The 19100-nt window shown below is 40.7% G+C and overlaps 1 protein-coding gene and 1 long non-coding RNA gene across 4 annotated transcripts in view; one reads left to right on the top strand and one right to left on the bottom strand.

The window, feature by feature from the left end:
- Nucleotides 1–196: 196 nt before the first annotated feature.
- Nucleotides 197–11686, bottom strand: LOC118888596. The gene is made up of 4 exons (XR_005018337.1): nucleotides 11551–11686; nucleotides 7554–7591; nucleotides 4993–5039; nucleotides 197–302 (listed from the first exon to the last, which is right to left on the bottom strand). It is a non-coding gene; the product is annotated as an uncharacterized LOC118888596 (long non-coding RNA).
- LOC118888594 (constitutive coactivator of PPAR-gamma-like protein 2) overlaps nucleotides 11242–19100 on the top strand; it is a 55770-nt gene continuing 47911 nt past the window's right edge. For all 3 annotated transcript variants that reach the window (XR_005018336.1, XM_036839840.1, XM_036839841.1), the window contains exon 1: nucleotides 11242–11979. Coding sequence is in view for 2 of the 3 variants with exons in the window: in XM_036839840.1 (XP_036695735.1) it covers nucleotides 11287–11979 (693 nt within the window). In the remaining variant the exon portion in view is untranslated. The remainder of the gene's footprint in view (nucleotides 11980–19100) is intronic.

Raw genomic sequence — 19100 nt, 5'->3', positions numbered from 1 at the left:
TCAAGGTCATTTCTAGTACACATTTACCTATAACGAGTTCTGTCTACTGGTCAACATTCCAGATGATCACCCAACATTTCTGTTGACAGATTTTCCTCTAAAAATTTTACCCCATGATCTTGCCAGGTAATGAGGAAAACTTAATGGGTGTACTTTTTTTTGCACAGTCTACTTTGTGACATTCAGTACCCTTTTTCAAAAAAAAAATGTGTCTTATGTTACTTACCTGAGGATCACACTCAGCATCATGAAGATTCTGTTGCTATCATTTGGGGGCATCCAGGGCAGCATTTTGAGAATTGCTGTTGATAAGAGCCACAGGTTTCTTTTCATAAAACATACTCTGGTTTGGATGAGTCTTTCTAAAACTTATGTACAGATTCTTCAAATTTCTTCTACAGTATTGGTTTGCAAGTTGAAGTGGTTTTAGGACATTAATGTAATGCAAATTCTTGCATTGCAGTTTTCCATGTGTACAAAAACAATGTGCCTAAAATCCGTAATTCTTTAAAACTGCTTGTGTTTCATTATTAGAGTCGGCTTTGTGTGATTACATTGAGACTTACAACCTATAAAGTGAAAATACTGCAGGTTTTATGATCCCTTCTTCTCGAGTTGCAATCCTTTTAAACAGTATACCCCAGGATGAAAAAAGCTCCATGGATGACATGCACAATTACATTTATTAATGGCTGCTCTACATCATATGTCCCACATTTTGCCACCACCTCTGTTTTATGTATAATTCATCATTCTTTTGCCTGCAGAATTTTGCAGTGCCTTGTAATATTTAGAATCTTTTCAGATTTTTTGCTGGAAAGAAAAGTAGTCTTCTAAAGTTTGAAGATGGTGAGTAGTGTACTGCTGTCCCCATGCTGACTGCAGTAGTTGGGTTAACATATGTTATGTATACATGATGTATATGTAACGTGTATAAGTTTAAAAATACAGAAAAAAGTGAGTTTGTGCAGAAATGAAGAAAACAGTGTTATTCACATCACTGTGGGTTTTTAAGTTATTTTTTTTCCCATTACTTAAATGTTTGATTCCGATTACAGTCACTTTGACTGTAAATATTAGCTAGTTTTCTATCTAGGGGTTTTGCATTATTTCATAATTTTGCTAAATCATATGATAGTGCTGTTTTCATCCTTGCTGAGGTTACTTCCCCCCCCCCCGCCCCAGAAATAATTAACTCTTGAGGTAAAGCTCAGAAATTCCCTTCTTACTTAACAAAGAGCCTACTATGTAACAAGGGTCTTCTCCCCATTTCCAACACACACACACAAACCTGTCCTTTCCATTTTCCTTCTTGTAGAAGAAAAAAAGGTTATACTAAACCATCCCACTTGTAAAGTTTATTTGGGGGTAGTCTGTGTGTCCAACCACCATGTTTACTTCTCAAAGTGCAAGTCTGATGAATAGTACTGTATCTCCATATGTGGCAATGTGAGCATTTCATCATGAATTACCTGCTGCTATGTTTGTGAAGTTGGGTGTAACATCGTAAGAATATGAAACCAGTATTGGTGTAAATCTAATGAAAATAACCCTATGTATATTTGTAGCAGTCTTGAATCTCTAAGGCAATTTGCTGTACTATAACAAATATCCATTTCGTTTTTCATCTTTTTCTTGCCAGTTTTATATCAAGCATGAATTCTAATGGTTTGACAGCAAAATTATCTGTGAAAGTATAAAAGGCACTTTTCTGCTGTGATTTTTGGATTGAGTGTGGAGTGTTATGTACAGTATGATGGGATGTATCATTTTAGAACTGCAGATTTAATTCTAGTCCAATTACATTTGTTTATCTACCTCTTTTTCAGTGCTGTTTTGGGGTACACATGTAAACATTGCCTGTGAAACTTGCTTTTTTGCCTTGACTCTCAGTATTCTTTCAGGTTATAAATCTGGCCTGCTAACTATGAGTTTGAAATGAGAGGGACCATCACTCTGGCACCAATCTATGTTTAAGTGACGAGAGCCACATGCTTCTGTGAAATAAGCTTTGGGGATTTAGGGATGGAGAACAGAGAAATAAATCCAGCTGGTGGCAATATAGGACTTAGTTGTAGAAGTTAGTTGTAAAATAAACAAATGGTAAGAAAGTACCTAAATTAGACAGTCTGGTGCCTGTAACTTCGCATCTTTTATTAGAGATGCGTTTCTTGTCTGTGTGCCTAAAGGGCTATGGGTTGAAACTGCTTTAACTATCACAATGAAATATTTGACAAGTCTTACAGCAGTGGCCTGTCATTCAGCATATTAGCATACTGCTAGGTATTTGCAGTGATATTACCTTAAAATGGCCATATGCTTTTAGTTGAATTGTAGTTAGTCATAACTGTTTATCCAATCTCTAAAGTTTATTGGAGGCATTGACTTTCTTCCTTGCTGTCTTCTCTGAGTGATGAAAATGATGCATTCTCTGTTTTTTCCAGAAAACTGAGCAAATGTTTGTAAACCACATGTTATTTGTTTCACGTGTTTACTGTGTGTAACACTACAGCACGTTTAATGTTAGTAAATACTGTATTTCAGGCTTCATGTACAAGTACATTCCTGAGGTATACTTGCCATCAGTTTGGGATTCAGTTATTTAATCTTCTGTTTGGTTTAGAAGAATCTTGAGATATTTGAGGTGGTGTGCAGGCCATTTTCTAGAATAGATTGTTCATTTTTCATCCTGTAGTTTACTGGGGACTTGTTTTTTTCCCCCTTTATTTAGAAGATGAACCAGTAAGGGAGCGGGGCATAGGAAAGGTCATTGATTTGGTAAATGTAATTTCTGGGATTGAAATAAAAAACCCACAAACAATCCAGACTGTAAAATGGTGACACTCAAACTTGGTAAAATCCTTTGAAGTGAAATTAGTATGAAATTTTTATGGAGCCAGATGCTTTCAGGTCACCCTGGAAATAGTCTTTGTATGTGAAGGATGAACACAAACATTGGTCAGGGACCTTGACAGCCACCATTGGCAGGGGCCTGGGATAGTAACTAGGTTACACTGAAGTTATTTTCAACTGAGATAGCTGGAAGATTATATAAACCAACAGCTCCCATTCTGGAAGGTCTTCTTTTAATTAAAAAAACCTCAAACAAAAAGGCTAAAAGTCAAGCAAGAAGGGGAGAAACTGGGCTCTTGAGAAAAAAAAAGTGCCAGTGAAAAATAAAATTCCTAACTGTGTGCTTGTCATCCTTCCAGGTTTTTTTTTTTTTAAGTTGCTTTTCTTCTCCATTATAATTTAAGATTTCAGATTGAGGTTTGTGGTCCAGAACATACCCTCAGCAGAAATAGTGACTGATTGGAAAGTACAGTTGTTCAAGGTCTGTCATGCTCAATCACTTAAAGCTGTAATTTGTTTGATATGAATATTAAGCATGTAGACCTAGTGCAGCATGGGAGCCACTCAGGAAGTTTATGCAATTAATAAACTTTCATGCATAATTAATTTACTATGAAGTATGCAGAATTTCAGCCACTTCTCTACACTTAACATTTAGTTGTATATGTGAACTCTCCTTTCTTAATTGAGGAATGTAGCATTATATGGAATGTTGTTAAACCTAATTTTAATCCTTCTTGACATTAACTTTTATTATTTTTTTTGGTAAACCAAGTGATCTGCCTTTAAGCAGTTGTCTGATTTTGGTTCTTTGAAACTGTGATTTTTATTTCATTTGTACCCAACCATTTGTTTTTTGTTTCCTGGAAATTTTGATTTGAAACAGAAAATAAAGGCTGTGTTAAAATGAGTATGTTATCTTATTAAAATGCTGTCATAGTCACTGCAATCATCTGGCTTAAACTGGTTCTTCATTTACCAAATCTAATTTAGCAGATTTAAAAACTTTAGTCCTATAGATATGTTGGCTGAACAAACTAAGCTGTGTGTTACCTCTTGATTTACAGCTCCAAAAAATTTTGAGTTGGACCCCTTCTCCTCATTTGTCAATGAGCCATAATTGGAAGAGTCACTATGATTTACTGAGTACCTACTGTGTTAGTTAGGCTTGTGATAAAATTCATAAAACAATCCTATAAGCTAGATCTGTTACTGTCTCTACAGAGAAAATTTGAGAATCAGAGAGATTAAAGAATTTACCAAGGTACCATAGCTAGTAAATGATGAAGCCTGGATCCAAACCCAGGTCTGACTCCAAAATTCATGGGAAAAACCTCAGGCCATACTGACTCTCAGATGTACTGTAATAATAATAATCAAAATACATTTAGGGCTTTCCTGGTGGCGCAGTGGTTGAGAGTCTGCCTGCCAATGCAGGGGACACGGGTTCGAGCCCTGGTCTGGGAGGATCCCACATGCCGCGGAGCAACTGGGCCCGTGAGCCACAATTGCTGAGCCTGCGCGTCTGGAGCCTGTGCTCCGCAACAAGAGAGGCCGTGATGGTGAGAGGCCCGCGCACCGCAATGAAGAGTGGTCCCCACTTGCCACAACTAGAGAAAGCCCTCGCACAGAAACGAAGACCCAATACAGTCATAAATAAATAAATAAATAAAAAGAACGTGAATTTCTAAAAAAAAAAAAAAAAAAAAATACATTTAGACTACGTTTTCAATTATTATGATTAGTATATACGCTTTTCATATATCTTTCATGAGGTTATGTCCAGTGCTTGTTTTATAATTTCAGGAGTAGAAGTATATGTTTATGGTACAAGCAAGAATTCAAAATGTGCCCTTTGCATAAACTCATTAAGGAGTATTTCCTTTCATATTGACAGTGTTTATGGTCCACCTTCAGAAGAAAGTGCATTTGGAAATCTCCATTGCACATCTTTCATTTACCACACTACAGTGACTTGGGAAACTGTCAAATGAGGTCAGATCCCTTGTTCATTTGATAATTTAGGTAGAAGAATCATGCATATGTTTATGCAAACAGCCCTGGAGGAAGAATAAGAGGCCTATCAGAAATATTCAAGATTAGATGAGGATTTGTAAAGTGTTTTTAAAAATCTATTACCTTGATTTAATGACAATGACTCCAAGGTATTCTCTCCTAGGTGATCCCTAAAGGGAGGATACAAGGTACACAGTTGAACAAACACAGGTTTTTTTGACTCACAGACCTCTCAAACCTCTATTTTCTCATTTGTAAAATGAGGTGGTTGTGAGTATTAAATGAGATATGTCCCAAATTTGCTAATTGTGCTTATTGTTAGACATCTCTAGTGACTTTCACAATAAACTTGCACTTGGGAAACCAGACTGGTTTGGAAATGGGCCCTGGTTCTTATTATAGTTGATACAGATACCACTTGGAGTCCAGCAGACCTGGATTTGTATTCTAGCTTTGTGAACTTGGAAAATTACTTAACTTTTTAGCTTCAATTTCCTTATCTGTAAAAAGGATAACTGCTTCACTGGTGGTATTTTGAGACTAAATGAAAAAACATAAAGGGCTTAGCACTGTGCCTGGCACATAGTAGGTCTGCTCAAATAATAGTAACAACTACTGAATGGACCTTACATATCACTAAAGAGAAGAGGAAACAGTCATAGAGATGTGACAAAATTGAACCCAACCTGCGAGTCAACGTGAGGTCTGTTGGTGAAAGATTGGGTATTGGCCCCAGTGGTGCCAGATGGTGTAAAGTGAGGTTCAGAGATGAAAGTGTTTAAGTTGAGGGATAAAACACCATAAAACCCATTTAAAATGTGCCATCATTAATGAGCACTAGATTAAAAGAATTAGATGACAGAATTAAGTCTGTGACTAAAGAATTTAGAAGGAGCTGAAGTAGTAGGAGTTGGGGAAAAGATGGTGGGTCTTAAGACAGGAGCTCAAGACAGAAATGAAGTACAGCATAGATGATGGTCTGAATAGGAGCAGGACCTTGGGATAAACAGATGAAGAATTGGAAAAGACTAGTTCACATGCATGTTACAAATTTGTAAGATTTCTCCATTCCAGTTCAGAGGTTCTCATCCCTGACTGCATATTAAAATCACCTGGGGAGGTATTTTTAAAAATTAGTGTCCCAGTTGCACAACAATGTGAATATACTTAACACTACTGAACTGTATACTTAAAAATGGTTAAGATGGTAATTTTTCTGTTATATGTATTTTACCACAATTTAAAATAAAAATAATTAGTGTCTGGGCCCCATCCCTATAATTAGTATTGTTTTAAAAGGCTCCCCAGGTGGTATATTAATATATTAACCTAGCTAGGGTTGAGAACCACAGTCCTTGTTTCCTTTACTAATCAAATGACCTCCCTGCTATTATTGCTGGTTCAAGAAACACAAGCAATATAGCAGCCTTATTAGACCTTCTAATGAATTATTTACTATTACCATACAAGCTTACAGCCTCTCAAACAGCCCCCAAGGATTTGGGCAATAGAGAAAGCTAAGTGGGCCCCTTGCAGAAACTGAACAGCTAGTTACTACTTAGGTGGAAGATATCAGAAGATTGAATCCAATATGAATTTTCGATGCAACTTCTTTATGCTTCTCTCCACCCTTCATTTTAATAATTATTAAGATTTATTAGGTGCCTACTGTGCCAGTTACTGTGCTAAGCACTTTAATATACCATTTAATCTTCAAAAGCTTCTGAGGTAAGTATCATTACCATCTCCCTTCTAAGCTCCTTGACTGCCTTGAAAACTGTTTTCTCCTAGCCCAGCGTTATTCCTGGCATGTAGTAGGTACCAAATAAATCTGCTGAATAAATTAATGAGTCCCTATTTCATAGATACAATAAGGGCTCAAGAGGTTAAATAACTTGTTAGTTATATAGCAAATAAGGAGTTGAACTGGTATTGGAGCCCAGATCTCAGCTCCAAAGCACACACTTTAACCACTATTCTGTGACATCTACTGTCCCTTTCTACTTTCAGGGCTTTGGCCTCTGTTATCTCTTCCCCCTCTATGGCCTATGCCTAGCATAAAGTTTCTCTTGTACTATATATGTTAAGATTCTTGTTTGTAAGTAATAGAAACCCAATTTGAACAAGCTTAAACAAAAAAGAGGGATTTATTATAAAGATGGTGGTGGTGTCTCAAAACACCCAAGGATAATGCAGATGGGCCTTAGGAACATAAATCAGGTGCTTGAATGCAGCCAGGATTTTTCATCTCTCCTCCTCCAGCTCAATCCCAAATTCTCTGGGAAGGTACATAAAGAATAAGCTCCTGGTGCAACCATGAGGGTAAGGTAGAGAAAGTGGTAGAAAAGGGGTACTGGGGAGACAAAACAGACGTTTACCTATGGTCCTCCGTTTGACTGCCCCGTAAACACATATGCCATTTTCCCCTACCTACAATTCCACAAATGTCCACACCTAACAATCTATGGACAACTGCAAGTCACATGCAACTACTGCATCCAGAGCAACGGCACGGCATGGACATGCCCCTTCCTCATCTAGTTCAGTGACAATCTAAATGTGGATCGTCTTGATCCTGCCACTTCCTGATAAACTTAACTGCCACCAATAGATCTAACATGCAATAGTAGAGAAATATTTAGATTAACCACTAAGTTCCCTTTTAGGAAAGGAGAGGGGCACACCTTTATCAGCCACCGGTCCAAGTGCGCACCATTTCCACCTGGATAGGAAGGAAGGAAATAAATTACGGGTATAGAAAAACTTATGGGAGTCAGTTTATTGATGCTTCTTTTTGCTTTAGCAGTCTGTACTTGGGCCTGCTCTAGAAGAGCAGTGATTCTCAAATGTTAAGGGTGCATTAGAATCACCTGGAGAACTAGTGCGCCCTGCAAAAACTCTCGACACAAACACTCCATTCAAACACCTGCACTAAGAGACTAGACCAAACTTGGCTTCTAGCCTCCTAAGTCGGAGTCTCTGGGATGACCCAATTTCCATCTGGAAAAGCTCGGGCTGTAAAAAGAATTTATAGCTTGCTCTAGCTGACACCTGACAATAGACCCCTGACCTCCCTTTCTTAGAGCATTTACCAAAAAGGGCTTAAAATTATGAATTCTTCCCCTGTCCCTTTGAGATGTATATGTATCTCCTACAACTCCAGAGTGTGTGTCTCAAGGACCATTCCTTTGAAATGTAGTCATCAGGAAGGCTAGGGCCTCTGTCTCCCAGTAACTGTGGGAGGATATAATCCTAACTTAAATAATTGCCAGCTAGCAGACACAGCTAGCCTAACTGCATTTACACTGGCCAACCCTTTGTAATTTTTCACTTCCCTGACTCTACTTGAGCCTCTCCTCGCTCCTCCTCCCTCCTTTTCCCTTTAAAATGCTCAGTCACCTCTGCACAAATGGGAATGGAGCTCTGCTCTTTCCCCTACTGTCAGTAACTGAATAAAATCTGTCCTCACTGCTTTAACTAATGTCAGGCTTTGTTTATCTTTGACACCATTTAAACCACACATTGCTAGCCCCACCCCCAGAGTTTCTGATTCAGGAGATCTGGGGTGAGGCCCCAGAATTTACATTTCTAACAGTTCCTAGGTGCTGATATGCCGGTCCAGGGACCATACTTTGAGAATCACTGCTGGCTCATGGTCCCTGTTCACTAGATAGGATTTTCTAGTGATACAACTTCCTCAAAACCTCATATGACTGCCTGTTAATTTCATTTGAGGGGACTCACAATGCTAATAACAAGTGCCAAGAATCTTGTCAACTTATGCTCTTTGAATCTTCAGATTTGCTAAAGGGAATAATCACCCTGTTGCAGGGTTTTTATTTCTTAGCTCTCTACCTAAAGACTTGGCTCCTTCTCCCTGGCATTATGCTCAAGGTCTCCAGTTCAGAGCGTGGATAGGAAACAGTAGGTTGAGTTCAACGATGTGAAGCCTCTCTTTTCCAATCTGCTCTGGGAATGTTACACTTACCCTTTCTTCCTTGCATTCCAGCTGAATGCATATTCAGAGGAAGAGATCATCACATTTGGGGGAGTTGGAGAACAAGGAATACTGTGGTGGCTTATAAAGATAACCTCGTTCCAGTTCGTTGGAAACTGGATGCCAGTTTCCTAATTAGTGGAACATTTAAAATGAGACAATAAATCAGCAAAGCCCATGAATATCTAACCATTAGCAACTGCTAAAGTCTTGATATAGGCAGAAGGGCTGCTCTGCTTTTGAGTCTCAAGAGCAATAAGCAACTGCTTCGCTGCCAAATAACACAGAATGCCAACTTCCAATTAACGATATGGGAGATCTCCAATCTCTGCCAGTTCCATAGTTTAGGGCCTATAATTTGCCACACCCCATTTCTGGTACCAGTTCTTGAATTAATAATTTTTTGGTCATGAGTAGTTTCTAACCCAACTCTATCTTTAAAATAGTAAGGATATGAGGTTGCCTCAGAGAAACCAAGGGCAAGAATGCCTGAGGAATGATCTAGAACCTGGGTCTTAAACACGATGAAGACTCCCTATCTCCCATCTCTGCTCTGAGAGTCTGCGTTTTTTTCTCTTCCTGCAGACCAGCATCTTTTACTTTTGTCCCTCTGATGGGAAAATTGACTACTGACAGCTTCCAAGTTTTACACTTAGAGAAAAACTGATCTCTCTGGTCCAATTCCAAATTTCTAGGGAATGAGATTCTGATCGACCCACCTTGGATTCGTTATCTACCTTTGACCCAGTCAGCGATGGTTATGGTTAACATGACAGTTTTTCTTATAACTCTGTAAATGGGGAGAGGGTTAATTCCTAGAAAAGGAGGGCTGAGTAAACAATCCAATAGGTGTCCATTATACTAGAAAACCTCTATTCCTTCCATCCACCATTCTTTCAAGCCACTATTCCCTCCTTTCACTGCTTGTTTTCACAGGAGTTATTTATGTGCATTGCTTCAGCATCTACTTATTCTTTGCCAATCTGGCTTGTTCTATCTCCACTGGTCTTTTATGATAAATTTCTTTATGGAGCTTGAAGATTTTTCAGCTTTTGTATCCTAATACACTGTTCTCAGATTTCATTCACCTTGACTACTCTTGGGTTCTAAACTTTTGCGTTCTTACTTGGCCTGCCATTATCTCCGACCTTCTATTAAGTTCCAAGCCAGATCTGACTGCTACGCACTGTTACAGAACAGAATAGATCTTGTTTTCTACCCTCCTCCGGTTGAAACAGTGTGCCCTAAACGCCAGTCAGCCAGAAGACTGGTGCTATATCTGAACCAAACAAGGAGAATGCTGAAAATATTGAATAGATTTTCAAAAGATGATTCTGTACGTCTGGAATTGGAGCTCTTACCGCTATTTTTCTAGAGCTCCCCGACAGATCGATTCACAATGTTTGCAAACAAAGGTCCTAACCATAGGACATTGTAGCTCAGTGAGTACCAGAAAGGTACAACTTGTAGTTTAATTTGTGTTGGTGCTTATCTCCCTGACCAAAGAGCTCCTGAGTACAATGGATATTCGATTTCACTTTGTCTCGCATTGCCTTGGGCAAATAAATTATACAATTTTCACCATTCATAAACTGGGGCCAAGAACTCTTCCTCAAAGAATTACAGTAGCTAAAAGTTAAGTGGATTGTTACAGAAATGGTGGTTATTATTTTTACGTTTCATATGTGTCCTTTCTCATTCATTAAAAGCTACGCACATTATTCCCTCCCCTCAAAGGAAAATTCTTCCTCCTGGGGAATTTTAGCATACTTTAGCTGAATTCAATTAATCCACTCTACTTCCTTTCCCATGATGCATCACTCCCCCCCAACTCCTTTTCCTGGGAAAGGCGGTAAATAGCCTGAAGCAACTCGGTGGATGCAGAGTTGCAGTGCAAATCCTAAACGCATATCACGCCCCGCCCCTTGAGACCCAGTGAATGCAAGAGCTGACAGGGGTGGTAATCTTGTTCCAACACTGTATCCCGAGGCCGTAGAGGAGACTACAACTCCCAGAATGCCCCGCCCCGCTCCCCCTCCTCCAGCTAGAAAGCGTGTACCATAGAGAAGACGAGGTAACATGGCTCCTGGAGGTAGAAGTAAGAGGCTTCACCCCTTTTGAAGCGGTGAAGAGCGGCCAAAGAGGGATAAGAGAGAAGTGACGAGAGCCCGTCATCGCTTTTATCCTCCCAGCCTCTCCTGAGTCCGGCCGGCCTCACCACTCCTCTCCACCCAAATCCAGTCTGTGGTCTCCTCCCCACCCCTGCCTCATTCCCTCGCTAGCTCACCCCGCCCCTCGGGAATCCTTTGCCCGCCCCCTCGCCCCCCGCGGAGTGCGCACGCGCCCGCCCCCAGCTTCGCGCCCAGATCGCCGCCTAGCCTGCTCGCGCAGCCGCCGTCTCGTCTGCCCACCGACGAAGCATGGGCGTCCAGGGCTTCCAAGAGTTCCTGGAGAAGCGCTGTCCCGGGGCTGTTGTGCCCGTGGACCTCCTCAAACTCGCGCGTACGGTCTCGCGCCAGCAGCAGCAGCAGCAGCATCGCCCGCTGCCGCCTACGGCAGCCCTAGCGCCCGGGGCTCCACGCGCCGCCAGGGGCTCCGCGCCTCTGCAACCGCCGCTCGCGCCCGCTGCCTTGGGTGCCTACTCCGGGGGCGCGGGGCCGACTCGGCACCATCACCCCGCTCACCACTTCCACCATCACGGCCAGGCGCACCCCGGGCTGCACCCGCCGCCGCCGCCGCCGCCCCCTCCGCTGCCCGGGGCCCGGGTGCTGGTGGACGCGGGCTCAGCGCTGCCTCGGCTTTATGGCGGCTACCAGACGGATTGGGTGTGTGGCGGCCAATGGAACGCCATGCTGGGCTACTTGTCAGCGCTATGTCAGGCTTGTGCCTATCCCGGCGGCGACGGCTTGGAGCTGGTGGTCATGTTCCCCGGGGGCCTGGGCAAGGACCGGCTGGCCGAGTGGGGCCGTCGGTGCCAGGCCGAGCGGCAGACAGCGCAACTGATCGTGGGACACGTGGGCAACAAGGGCACCCCTCCTCCACGGGCCTGGTTCCTGCCACCGGCCTGCCTGAGCCACTGCGTGAGGCTAGCGCTCATCCGCTTCCGGGTCAAGGTGAGGGAGGGGCCGGATCTTAAATAATACGCCCCACACCTATTCCCTCCCAACTAAACACCTAACCACCCACCCACTTACCTGTCTCCCATCCACCCACTCAGCGCCCAGTCAGCTAACCCACTTGCCTAACTACCCTCGATCATTTTATCCATCTACCCAACCCTTCATACCACGCCCTACCGATTCGCTCACCTGCATAACTACATCTCTACCCATGTCATCCCAATAACCCCCTTTATCCAATTGGCCTATCCCTAGGCTTTAGCAGAATTTCTTTTGTAGCCCCATCTTTCTCCTGCTGTCTTCTGCCTCAAGCTGAAATGCCATTTTCCAAATTTTTCCAGTTGACATCTCTCTTCTATGTCTTTTTCCAACCTTGCAGCAAATCAGTTAAACGTGTTAATTGAACACCTTTCTTCTACAGCTTTTCCCCGAATTTTGAACCAGTGCTTCTTTTGCACCCATCTGTTCATTCAGCCTTTTTCATTTCAACATGTTTCTACCTCATCCTTCCTTAGCCTAAACAAACGAACAAACAAACCCACTGGTTCAGTCACTTTTCAACAAGTATTAACCCACTAAGAGTAAGGGGTTTAAAAGACATGTGAGACATGGTTCCTGCCCTTGGAAAATCAAATATATCAAATATATACACAGGAAACATTTATTTAATGGTATAAATGTGTATGTGATTATGATTTATGGTACAGATTGGTACCTGTTTTGTGTGTGGGGGGGGAATATCTGTGGGCTAAAATGGTCAGAGGAGACTTCCTTAAAGAAGTTGGACCTCACCTGGGTCTCCAAGGATGAATTGGATTTGAATTGGTTACAGGTTTGGGAAGAGGCTTCTTTAAGCAGGAGAAAGAAAATGAACAGAAGCAAACGGGAATATCAAGCATGTGAGGCCCCATGGGTAGTTCAGTCTAATCTCTGCATGTAGTTGGTCACTGCATATGGGGCCTGGAGAACAGCTTGGCAGCAACCCCAGTTCTTGGCACAACTGCTGTTGCTCTGTTGCTTTTCCATACTCTTGGGTTTCAAGTTCCTACGTGTAGGGAATAGCAAGGCTTGAGAAGTAAAGGAGGTGGGCAGGAAGAAGAAAAAGAAAAGCAGTACAGGGTTGGGTAGGACAAAACCACAAACCCATTCCCCAACCAAGGCTCTTGGGGATGTGTGCATAGTCAGAAGATAGGCTATGGAATCGTGGGAATCATAAACTAAAGAAATGGTGCTGGGTGGAGTAATGAGGAAAAAAATCTCAGCTGAGAGACTGAAAGACCTGCATAAAGAAACTCACAGTGGTCATAGAGCTTGTGGCTAGAGTCCAGTCATGCTAGACTCCTTGTGCCCAGCATCTAATCTGTGCCTAGGCTGGGTAATTATAGCTGTTTTTAATAATTTTTTAAAAAAATTCAATCACGAGCTATCTCAAACATACAAAGTAGGAGAAAAAATATGTCAGACACTCATTTGCTTGCCTTCCTGACTGAGCATTTTTCAGTAGATTCTTCTTTTATGGCCATTCTTTCCACTTTGTTTTCACTGCTACCACTCGAGCTTTAAGGACTTTTTACCTCATTGTCATTATTAACTTGGTTGCCAGCAACAGTGACTAACATTGATGGAATGCTTACTATGTGCCAGCTGCTAATCTGTGTGCTTTAACAACAACAACAAAAATTATCTCATTTGATCCTCACGATAACCTGTGAAGCAGTATTACCCGTTTTTTCAAATGAGGAAACTGAGGCACAGGAGGTTTAGAAACTTGCCCAAAGTCACCCGGCAATAAATGGCAGAGCTGGGATTCTGGGAGTCATGCCCAGGCAATCTGGCTCCAAAGCTCATGCTCTTAACAACGGTGCTCTAAGATGAATCTTTCTAAAGTGCCAGTGTGATTAAATCATTCCCACACTGGACTAAAATCTTCCTTGGCTCCTGGGTAAAGACAGGTCTGGGCTATTCATTTGTATTATTTATTGAGTGCCTGCTATAGGCTAGGTACTATACTGGTTGCTGAGGATTCAGAGGGAAGTAAGGGGATCCCTGCCCTCACGGAGGTCAGAGTTTAGTAAAAGAGACAGACTGAAAACAAGAGTTGCAGATACTGTGAGCTAATTGCTAATGATGAAAAATGTGGTCCCTGTAGGGGGCATTGGTTAATTCTGGGTGAGGACGTGAAAGTTGGGGGAGGTTTCACAGATTGGTACTGAGCCTTGAGGAGGGCTGGGAAGGATGGTTCAGAGGGGACAAGGATGTGGAGATGTAAAATGGCCTACTGTGAGCTCTGAATAGATTTTGATTGGAGGTTGGCAGGAATTGAACACTGAATATGGGTTTGGGTTTTTCCAGCTTTTTTGTTCATACACCTCATCAGTGAAAATTTTTGAGAAGCAACCCTAATATGGCCTACTAAGATTCTTCATTACACATAGTCTCATTTTTTAAATCCCAGCAGTTCATAAAAAAATAAGATAGATTGATAGGTGATAAAGCAAATGTAGTAAAAATGGTAGAATCTCAGTCGTGACTTTTCTAATGTTCACTGTAAAATTATTTCAACTTTGCTATATGTTTAAAGTTTTTCTTAATAAAATGTTGGGGGGAAAATTTCCCAGCAGCCCTCTTCAGTCATGAGTACCACCGTTTGTGAAATACATGTCTTGTTCCCCATGCTAGATTATAAACAAACTCTTTTATCTTCTCATAGTCTCCATAATAACTTGTATATTTTAGGTTCAGGATACATTTTTTTCCCTGAATGAAAAGGTTAGTGATCTTAGAATGCATCGTAGGAGTGACTTTTTAAAAGTGTGTAGTGTGGCTCTTAACATAGTGGATTTAAGACTGGCTCCAAAAGTGCATATGTAAAGTATCTGTAGATGTTATCAGTGAGTGAAGTTTTCTCTCCCGGTTCTGGTCAGTGATTGTTGTTGTTGTTGTTGTTGCTGTTGGAGTGATGGAGAACTTCCTGGTTTGTAACACAGACTTGAAAGGTATTGGTTAATAACTCATTGTGGTTTGCCTTTTCAGAGGAGTGTTCCACTGTCTTGAAGATAGCAGGTTTTCACTTGAATGATCTGCATGCCTACCATATCTTTGGATTGAAATGCTAGTGCTTTAGAGCAAAACCCACTAGTGTTTTTCTCCTCCCCTTGGTTCTGTTCTTGAGACTAGGTCACAGGATGGGCCTTTATTCCCAATCTCATTTTCATTTGTGATAGAGAAATAGAGATGGAGGGATTACATAAAAAGATAAATTGCTGGGTTGTCTCTTTAGCTTTAGACAATTTAGGACTTCCCATGAAAATATTCAGGGTATATAACTGGGATGAATTTTGTCATTTGGTTTGTTTCATTTGTACGTTCTGCAAACCTTTGTAAGTTATCATTGCCAGTAGCAGAAAAATTAAGTAAAACCACAAATTGCTACCTGATCTCTTCCTAAGGGTCTCAGAGCAACCCTAAAGCAGTTTTAGACTGTGGTTTGAAAGATGATGTGGGGTGGTTAATGGGATGAATACTTTGTTTTAATGGTTAAATATATATATTAGAAAAAAAGATAATCAACGCATGAAACCCGCAGTTTCACAGCTATAACTCTTTAGAACTCTTTAGGCCAATTAAAGAGAAGTAAGTTGATTTAAAGAAAAGTATTAAGGTTCAGTACTTGGATGTGGCAGAAATCATGTTGATGGTAAATGAGTAAGCAAAGTTTGAGAAGGCTGACCAACAGCTGATGCCATTTTGTGCTTTCGTTCTCTAGAATACAGTATAGCAGTGGCTGCTGTGCCTCCTGATTATTTACTTATCCTCAATCATTGACACATCCTGAAACGTTAGTGACTCTACTAGATGCTCTAGTGGTAGGAAAAATTATCATAATAGTAATTAGGTCTTCTTCTTGAGCACCAAGTTGTATATAAAGTGCTTTTTAAATAGCTTGTTTAATCCTCATAAGCTTGCAAGAATGTGTGATATTCTTCCCATTTAACAGTTGAATAACAGGTGCAAAGAAGTGAAATGATTTTTCTTTGGTCTGGACACTAGTAAATGGTGGGTAAAAATCTGTTCTGGATCTGTATTGCTCAAAGTCTCTTTCCACAGTTTCACCACACAGTTTCCTTTCTGTACATTCTTGTGTAAGATTGTACACTTTTACTGGCCAGATAATATGCATAGATGCATGAAGAAAAATGATAATAAGTAGATTTATTGAGCACTTAGTTTGTGCCAGCAGTGCTAAATGTACAATACTGCCAGTACAAGGCAAATGTGTAAGCTCAGTGCCAAGTGAGTGAGTCATATAGTGATATTATAGGAATTCAAAAGTAGCAGTCTCTTTCTTCTCTGCATTTTAAGTCTCTCCCTCTCTGGTTTCTTTCACTTATAAGTACGTAAGCGTATACAAATAACCTTTAAAAACAAAAACTTCCCGTTTACTTTGTAATTTCCTTAAGCCATTATCCTTATCCCTGTTCTTCCCTTTTAACCATTATTCTTGAAAAAAGAAGACTGTATTAATTCCTATTCCCTAGCCTATTGCCACTTGATATGTGATGTCACCATTCTGAAGGCACCAAAACCATTTCCATTCTTACGCTTTCTTGGTCCTCTATGAGATAATTGACATGAGCCATCCTTTCCTTGAATTTCCTTTCTTGGATTCCATAATGCAGCTCACTTCTGATTCTCCTTATAAGTCTCTAGTTCTTTCTCCTCCTCTTACTGCTTCCTTAAGCATTGGTGCTCTCAAGACTTCTGTCCTAGTTATATTCTTCTACATTCATTTCCTGAGCAATCTCATCCATTATTATGGCTTTAAATATTAACTGTATTCTGATTATTCCTATAGCTCTTTCTCTACCCCTAACCTCTCTCAAGGGCTTTTGACACATCTTTTCAGCTTTCTACTACTTGATGTCTTATACGTCACTCATACTAAAAAATATCCAGGATGGAATTCATTATTTTCCCCCAAAACTTGTTCTATTTTTGGTGTTCTCTTTTTCTATGGATGTCGTCTTTCATCCATTTCAAGCCAGAAACCATGGAATTCTTCTCAATTTTTCACTCTCCTGTCACTTCCCATATCCACTCGGTCACTAGGTCCTGTCACCTCTACCTCGGAAATGTCTACTGAGTCCAGCTACTTCCACCCCCATTGCTCTAGTTTAGGCTGCCATCATTTCTTATCTGAGCCATGAAAATTGCCTCAACTTGTTCCTTTACCACTCTCTGGACCATAGTCCATCTTCTACATTGCTGTCAGAGATACTTTGAAAACCAAAGTTGACTTTTGTCTGTGCCTGAAGATACCCACTGGCTACTTTTTGCCTACCCTACTAAGCCCAGACTTGTCAGCATGGCAGACAATGCCATTCACAGTCTGATCCCAAACTCTCCCCAAGCCTTACTTGGTGCTTACCTTTGCCCACACCTGTTCCAACCATTGGAATGTCCCAACCATTCTGAACTTTTCTGGCTTCCTAGACATACCATGTCCTCTCACATAGTGCTTTTCTTATTTTACTCTCACCATTGTGTAGCCAATTCCTACTTATTCTTGCTCAAAAGTTATCACTATGAAATCTTTCCCAGCCAAGGTAAATGATGCCTTCCCTTGTGCTACCAGAGTGTTCTTTTGATTTTTACCTCTCTCATATTTTTTTCTCTCATAGTATTTTCATATCGCATTATAATTCTCTTTCTTTCCCCCATGCTATGTATTACATCCCCAGAACTTACTTATCTTATGACTGGAAGTTTGTATGTAATTATCTTTTAACTGAGTTCCGAGAGGGCAGAGATTTTGCTCTAGGGCTTGACACATTATATACAATAATGGTTGTTAAAAGAGAAAGGCAGATAAGGAAGAATTTAGAACCAGTGTTTTATAATGTTATAGTTTCATTCCATGTAAATTAACTTGATTCCAAATGGAATTGCCAAACTCTGTTAAGTAAAAGTAAGTTTTGTAGCTGCTTAGCAATGCATTTATGGAATAAATTCCCCCTTGGTGGTAGTAATAATAGCTACCACATGGGCTCGGTACCTCACATAGATTCATTATGTCATTTAATCATCACAACCACCCTTCAGGATATGTATTAATCTACGTTTTTTATAGCTAAAATAAAAACAGGCTCAGCATAGTCACTGGCCCAAGGTTGCACTGCTGGAATGTGGTTGAGCCAAGATATGAACCTAAATATATTTGACATCAAAATCCTTCATCTTTAACATCTCTCAAAACAGTATAGTTGCATTTTAATAACCTTTTCCAGAACACTTTTCTTATATTTAGTTTGTGTAGCATAATGGCCAAGAACAGACCTTGGAGCCAGACTGCCTGGGTTTAAATCCTTGTTCTTTTACTTACTAGTTATATAAATGTGGGCAAGTTAACCTCTCTCTGCCTCAGTTTTCTCATGTGGAGGAGGAGGATAGTAATAATAGCTACATCACAGACTTTATTGTGAGTATTAAATGATTGAATATAAGTACAGTGCTTAGAACATTATATACCACATAGTAAATGCCATATAAATGCCAGCTACAGTTACTTTGACCAAAATATCTTGTGTGCCAAGTAGATTGGACATGGACATTTCACTCTCATGCCTTAAGCTTGGCATGGCATGTAGGGTACTTCTTGATCTGCCTACCATTCTCTTATCAGGACAATGAATGCTTTTCAGCATTTTTTGAACACCTACTCTTGCCAGACCCTGTGCTAAGTACTATGAACAATGGAATTCATTCATTAAACAAATGTTTAATGGGCTCCTACTGTGCACTAGGTACAGTTCAATATTGGGAAGATAAAGCAGTGACCAAAACAGACAGGTTTCTGACCTCATGAAGTTTATATTCTAGTGGGAAAGACAGACAATAAACAAGATAAAAAGACAAAATATATAGTATTTTAGGTAGTGTAGTAAGTGCTGTACAGAAGAATGAAGTAGGAAAGTGAGATAAGGGAGTGTTGTGGTCAGGTGGGTACTCTAACCCTCCAGCAGCTCATAGTCTAGTAGGGGAGACAAGTAAGAAAATACTAACAATAATAGCCCGGAGTATCTTTTCTCTGGCTCTTGTCATAGGCCCAAGGACAT

The sequence above is a fragment of the Balaenoptera musculus genome, chromosome X (genome assembly GCF_009873245.2).
Source record: "Balaenoptera musculus isolate JJ_BM4_2016_0621 chromosome X, mBalMus1.pri.v3, whole genome shotgun sequence".
NCBI classification, from domain to species: Eukaryota; Metazoa; Chordata; class Mammalia; order Artiodactyla; family Balaenopteridae; genus Balaenoptera; species Balaenoptera musculus.
This window is presented reverse-complemented; position numbering and strand designations above follow the sequence as displayed.